Below are 7,080 nucleotides of genomic sequence, written 5' to 3'. Positions count from 1 at the left end.
CGTAGGATAGGTTGTGGAGGCAGCAGCGGCTGCCAAAGCAACCAGGAATTAGATTTAAGATAGAAATAAGTTAGTCTAAGATAGAATAAGTATGTTGAGATTGTAAACCCCAAGGGGATTCAATAAAATTCATTAATATTAATAGTGGAAAATTTTTTTCTACAACAGGTTTTCAATTTTTTAATGTCATCCCGCTAGACAGAATAAGAGCCCCCGGACAAGCTTTTTCGTAACACGTTACGTTACGTTAAGTGCTCCACAAACCTAAGTTCGTACTTAATTAAACTTACATCAACGCACAAAGAAACTTTTAACGTAAGTTCTTAAGTTCTTACGTTAAGAATTTTTTTATGCGTTGATTTAAGTTAAATTTTAAGTACAAACTTAGGTTCATATGGAGTACTTAACGTAACGCATTATGGAAGAGCTTGTGCGGTGGCCCTAAATCTTCTAAAGACATCCATAATAAGTCGTCCATAAGATATACGAATGTCTTTAGGATGTTCTATCGTAGATGGATATCGTGTACTGTATTTTTTTGTGTGCGTATTTTTTAAATAATGTTATATCTTATAAACTGTCGACTCTTTCTCATACATTTTTAGCTCTAAAGGAATATGCCAATCAGATGCAAGAGCTCATGGAGCGGCAGTAGCAATTAAAAATGATTGGCTCTTACCTTTGGATCCAACAAATCATTTTCAATTACTACTTAGGGTGGCTTCACATGCGGCGTAATTTACGTAAATGGCGTTTTCGATCGGTGCTGGATTAGGGCTCCCACACAAACTTTTGCATAACGCATAACATAAATGCATAAGAAATTCGATTGGTTGAATTATTGGAATATGGTTAGTATCAGGCCTGCTCGGTTTAGGAGTGGGGGTATAGGCATACGTAGAAAAGGACAAACGTAGACGTTGAAAAGGGACGGATGATATACCAGGTATTTTCTTCTCTCTCACACGCAGGCGTGTGTAAGAGAGAAGGAAATACCTGTTATATCGTACGTAAGCCTTACCCCCACCCCTAAAATTTGGGACAATCCTCGGTCAAGATATATTATGTCTACGGTTAGTATATCCACACAAACTTGCATAAGCGCATAAGCATATGCATAAAAAATTCCATTGATCTATTTTCTTATGTAAGTGCTTGTAGACCAATCAATTTTCTTATCTATATGTTTATGCGCTTATGCAAGTTTGTGTGGGTATACCCTAAGACTCCATGTATGCGGTGAGTTCCAGCAAACGCATGCGGTGACCAATCAGCAACCAGGCGCAGGTCGGGTTCCGGCAAATCACAGCAAGCGCTTGAATTCTGATTGGTCACCGCATGCGTTTGCCGGAGCTCACCGCATACATGGAGTCTTAGCATTAGTATAAGAATCTACGCGTCACTTCCTGTCCATTCCTGTCGCGCGGCAAACATTTTCGCGTCCTATGTGCAATCTGTTTCGCTTTTAAGTGAAAAAAGCCAAAGTTTGTAATAGCCCTCGGCCCTCAGTCTGCAGACTTGATCTCACTTTAATCCGTGGTATTTTGTACCTGGAGAGACGGAATTGGGCTATTAAGAAGAAGAAGAAGAAGAAGTGTTTCGCTTCCCGTGCTTTTTATGGCTACAGCGGGCGCTAGACCATCGCCGGTGATTTGTGTACATGAATTAACGTGCCAGAAAGATAATCAGTATATATTTGCAAGGAACTAAATACTGCAGGATCAAAACGTGAGGTTTATAAAATTTTAATATCAGGAGAAATGTACAAAACGTAGGCCGGTATTCATAGTCGGATCTTATATTTAAGATCATCTTAAGTACTGTCTTAAGATGCCATCAACCAATCACAGAGCCGTATTAGCATCTTAAGACATTGCTTGAGACGATCTTGAAATAAGATTTGACTATGAATACCGGCCGTAGAGTAAGCCTGGATAAAGGTCGAAGCACAAAACATAATGATTAAGACAGTCGTAGTGCGATAAGCTTGTGCGTTGTCTACATCTACGACTACGAATGTCTTAATCATTACGCCATGTTTTGTGCTTCGGCCCTAAGAAAGCTGGCGTAAGGATGTAAGCGAAATAAATTACTTTCATTTCGTCTTACTCTTAAGGCCATCACACAATGCCAGGCAACAGGCAATAGGAATAGCAAATAAAGAAAGAGAAAGAAAGAAGATCCTTTTTCTCTTTCTCTCTTTCATTATTTCTGTTCCTATTGCCTGTTGCCTGACATTGTGTTTAGGTCCTTACTCCTGCTTTTCTTAACACTCTGTAAATCACAGCGCAAAAGGAAATTATCTTACTCTTATTTCTTACTCCATGCTTACTTCAGCTATTGTAGACTAGGCCATATTGTAGACCAGACTTTACGCCTATTCGTACTTTTTACTCTAGGCTTACTCCGCGTATTGGAGATCGACCCCAGATTATATATACATATATGCAATATTTAGTTAAGATTCCAATAAGACAATTTTTTAAATAATTTATTTTTATTTGTTGTTTACCCTGCTTAAAAAGTCTGATAAAAAACGAAAAAAAATTCTAAAGATTTTTGAAAAATTCTATATTAATTTATATAGTCTATATGAAGACCCCTTTTATAATGAAAAGACATTTATCACAACGAATGAAATCTTATAATAAATTTTCATAATATGAATAAAACGACAGAGAATCTATAATAATGTATAATAACTTTCAATACTCATGATTTCAAATGTATTACAGCAACATCAAGAGCTATCCTTATCTAACCGGAAAGAGAGACGTTTCTTTTATACGAAATAATCTAAAGTTTATTTATAATGTTATATCGTACTTCTGTACTTAAATATGAAGACTAATAATATTGAATTAGAAATTCACGAACGATTCATCACTTTTTATGTGACTTATACAATTCTCATCGTTTGTATTTAGATATTAACCATACACTTGCATAAGGATTGAACAGCTTATAAAGTTATAGATAGATATGTTATTATTTTTTATATGAAATCCATTTTGTTTGCAAATCACAGAGAAATATTCATAATATCCTATCGGACTTTAGCCGCATTCTGATGTCCTATGTACTTGAATCAAAACTTCACGATAGAGTCTATCGTTTCTTATGTGAGATTTATCATACACGTGACGCATTTCCGATTATGATTTACCGCGTCCCCGAATTATTCAGATCGTGTGCGAAATGGACGCTTAGACATGCTATCGTTTCTTATCTGAAAAACACGAAGTTGGTCCTGTTGCAGATCACAGAAGGAATATTTATTATATCCTATCGGACTTTAGCCGCATTCTGATGTCCTATGTACTTGAATCAAAACTTCACGATAGAGTCTATCGTTTCTTATGTGAGATTTATCATACACGTGACGCATTTCCGATTATGATTTACCGCGTCCCCGAATTATTCAGATCGTGTGCGAAATGGACGCTTAGACATGCTATCGTTTCTTATCTGAAAAACACGAAGTTGGTCCTGTTGCAGATCACAGAAAGAATATTTATTATATCCTATCGGACTTTAGCCGCATTCTGATGTCCTATATACTTGAATCAAAACTTCACGATAGAGTCTATCGTTTCTTATGTGAGATTTATCATACACGTGACGCATTTCCGATTACGATTTACCGCGTCCCCGAATTATTCAGATCGTGTGCGAAATGGACGCTTAGACATGCTATCGTTTCTTATCTGAAAAACACGAAGTTGGTCCTGTTGCAGATCACAGAAGGAATATTTATTATATCCTATCGGACTTTAGCCGCATTCTGATGTCCTATGTACTTGAATCAAAACTTCACGATAGAGTCTATCGTTTCTTATGTGAGATTTATCATACACGTGACGCATTTCCGATTATGATTTACCGCGTCCCCGAATTATTCAGATTGTGTGCGAAATGGACGCTTAGACATGCTATCGTTTCTTATCTGAAAAACACGAAGTTGGTCCTGTTGCAGATCACAGAAGGAATATTTATTATATCTTATCGGACTTTAGCCGCATTCTGATGTCCTATGTACTTGAATCAAAACTTCACGATAGAGTCTATCGTTTCTTATGTGAGATTTATCATACACGTGACGCATTTCCGATTATGATTTACCGCATCCCCGAATTATTCAGATCGTGTGCGAAATAGACGCGTAGAAATGCGTTATTTGCATGTTTGCTAATCCATATGTAAAGAAGGGTTTTGCCTGCCTCTCTGCACCCCCATCCAGTATTTTTTCCTTACCTATGCGATGTACTCGAATTATCATGTATACTAATTAAATCTTTTTTAATAATTTTTTAACAAGTTACGAGCGACGGCTAAAATCTTTTAAAGGTCATTTAGGAAGGTAACCTTGGTAACATATGTCAAGGTCATTAAGTCATCGAAGCTGCCTCCTCTAAACTGAATAATTACCAGTGTGGTTTTTTTTACCTTTTTCATGTGTATTAACACATGAAAATGTATGTAATACACATGTATATAATCATTTTTCTTGATAAATTATTTTTTAATAAAAATTTTATAAAAACGAATCAGACATTTTTAATATAAATGTACATGTTATTTTGAACCAAAGAATTTTTTATTTAGTATAGTAATTGATTAATTGCAGTAAATATACCTGGAGAAAAATCTTTATAAATAAATGTAATTTCAATACTGTTGTAGTATTCAATGTTCAGTAGTTGTACTGTTCAATGTAGCAAGTAACCTACATATTAGTTGTAATTGCTCACTTAACAAAATGTAATTGTTATATATACTACACTATTTTAAGATAACTAGGATACTAAGGATATGATATAATTTCAATATATTATTATTTATTCTTTTGATATTTTATTTATATATATATTTACATTATACATGGGTATATATATATGCATGTGTGTGTGCGCGTGCATGTGTGTAATACATTTATTGAATCTCAAAAATATTCGGCATTCGACAAAAATATCCATTTTCTACGTTTATGCGTACAATTTTTTTTTTAATATTTTGAAAAGTAAACAGATATAAACTTTGAGATTTACATATTATCTCAAAAATTGAATCGATTATAACATTCTCTATACTTACGCACTTAACAGTATACTTATATCCTAAAATGTATGGTTCATTATTACATAAAACGTGTAACGGTTCACCTTTCCCGATCGCCTCGGACAGGCTCGCCGGATTCCAGGATTCGGGAGAAGGGGAGAAACCAACTTGCGTATACCGATCTCAGATTAACAGTCTTTTATTGTAATTCTTATTCTATCTTACATAGTCCTTAGGCTACTTATTCTATGCGTGTATATACAATAATGTACAGCTTAACCTAATGTCGTCGGGAGCGCGCTAGTGCGCAGCACCTTGAACGCGGTCGCGAACCGTGTTCGCCGGCAAGAACCGGGCGGGCAGGGCGGCCACGTAACCGGCCCCGTGGAGGATGCTAGGGATGGCCGAATGCCGGCAAGAACCGGGCAGCAGAATGGCCAGGTGGCCTGCTCCGTCGGCGGATACAAGGAGAGCCGAATGCCGGCAAGAACCGGGCGGCAGAACGGCCCGGTGGCCTACTCCGTCGGCGGATACAAGGATGGCCAAATGCCGGCGAGAACCAGGCGGCAGAACGGCCAGGTGGCCTGCTCTGTTGGCACAATGAGGATAGCCGAATGCCGGCAAGAACCGGGCGGCAGAACGGCCCGGTGGCCTACTCAGTCGACAGGACGGGACTGGTGTTCGATCCCGATCGAGCACGGCTTTTATACCCGTCGGGGCGATCCCCACGCGCTCCCAGCCGCGTGGTGGGATCGGTTCCCGACGGGGGATACTAGACTTTCGGGAGGGGCGTCCGTAGACGCCGAGTCCCGTGGTGGGGCGGATGGTCGGCCCGGGACTTAGTGACGAATTGTCACATCACCCCCCCCCTTTTAGGGGGGGGTGGGCGCGGGTGGCAACGGCCGGATTGCCCGGGGCTGACCCCGGCGATCGAAGCGGATGATCCATCGATCGCCGGTGTCAGTCACCCGGTACTTACGGCGCACCACGGCGGCGTGGAATGGCACCGCCACCACCCTCCCGTTCGGTAAGGCCACGCGCACCGGGGGGGTGTACCCCGCCGGCGGTGCCGGGCTGGTTCCGTTCGAGAGGGGCGGTGCGGGCCGGACCGTGCGGTAGCCGTGGTGCGCCGGTGCTGGTGGCGGCGTGGTGGGCGGCGTCGGAGGCGACGCGATCGGCGGCGCGGTCGGTAGCGCCGGGGGCGCCGCAATGGGTGGCGCGGTCGGTGGCGCCGGCGGTGGCGCGATTAGTCGCGGCGTAACGGCCGCGAGCGGCCTGGGCGGCGCGGCGTGAGGTGGCGCGGGCGGTGGTGGGGCGGGGCGCGTGGAAGGGGGCGCGGGGGGAGCCTTGACGGCGTACCCCTCGGGGGGCCTCCTCCGAGTCCGGCGTCCCCTGGGTGGTGGTGGGGGGAGTTGAGCGAGAAAACTCGCTTTTCTCCGTTGGTTGGCGTCGGACCGCTGGATGGAGGTCCCCCGACGAGGCACCCTCCGCTCCCTAGGTGGTGGTGGTGGCGGTGTGGGCTCCTTCGGCCGCCTCTTCCACGCCGCGCCCTCGTCCCTTTCGTCGTCGCTCGAGCTCGATATGGGGCTCCCGAAGAGCTCTCGTTCGCGCTCTTTGCGGTCTCCCATTTCGGAAAGCGATGCAAATGAGGGCGCGGGCCGCTCTTATATAGTGGGTCGGCATGGGGTGGGAGTGACGCGGCGTGGGGGTAATCGTTAAGGTGAGTTTGCGTGTGTCCCGGGTTCGTTCGGTATTAACCGAGTGGGTTTGTTCGGGATTTTCCACGGGGGTGATTCTCTCACTCGTCGGCCGGTGTTTCTTCTTTGTCTGAGTCGGCGTCCTTCTCTCCGTCGGTGTCGGTCTCTCCCTCGGTTTCGCCGGTGTCCTCCCGTTGGTCCGGCTTGAGGTCCTGGACGTGTATGTGGCGGTGCCACCTTCCCTGGGCATCCTTCAGGTCCACCACCACGGGACTGTGGATGCGTCGTACCTCCATTGGGCCACGGAACTTTGGCGCCAGCTTGG

The 7,080-nt window shown here is 43.2% G+C and overlaps 1 protein-coding gene across 1 annotated transcript; it reads right to left on the bottom strand.

Moving 5' to 3' along the window:
• Nucleotides 1–5,930: 5,930 nt before the first annotated feature.
• On the bottom strand, nucleotides 5,931–6,686 carry LOC118646838 (vegetative cell wall protein gp1-like). The gene has a single exon (XM_036290630.1). It carries the CDS (start codon nucleotides 6,684–6,686, stop codon nucleotides 5,931–5,933), a length of 756 nt encoding a protein of 251 aa, XP_036146523.1.
• Nucleotides 6,687–7,080: the final 394 nt, after the last annotated feature.

Source organism: Monomorium pharaonis, chromosome 1 (assembly GCF_013373865.1).
Source record: "Monomorium pharaonis isolate MP-MQ-018 chromosome 1, ASM1337386v2, whole genome shotgun sequence".
Lineage (NCBI taxonomy): Eukaryota > Metazoa > Arthropoda > Insecta > Hymenoptera > Formicidae > Monomorium > Monomorium pharaonis.
The sequence above is the reverse complement of the archived record's forward strand: the minus strand, read 5'-3'. Positions and strand labels throughout refer to the sequence as shown.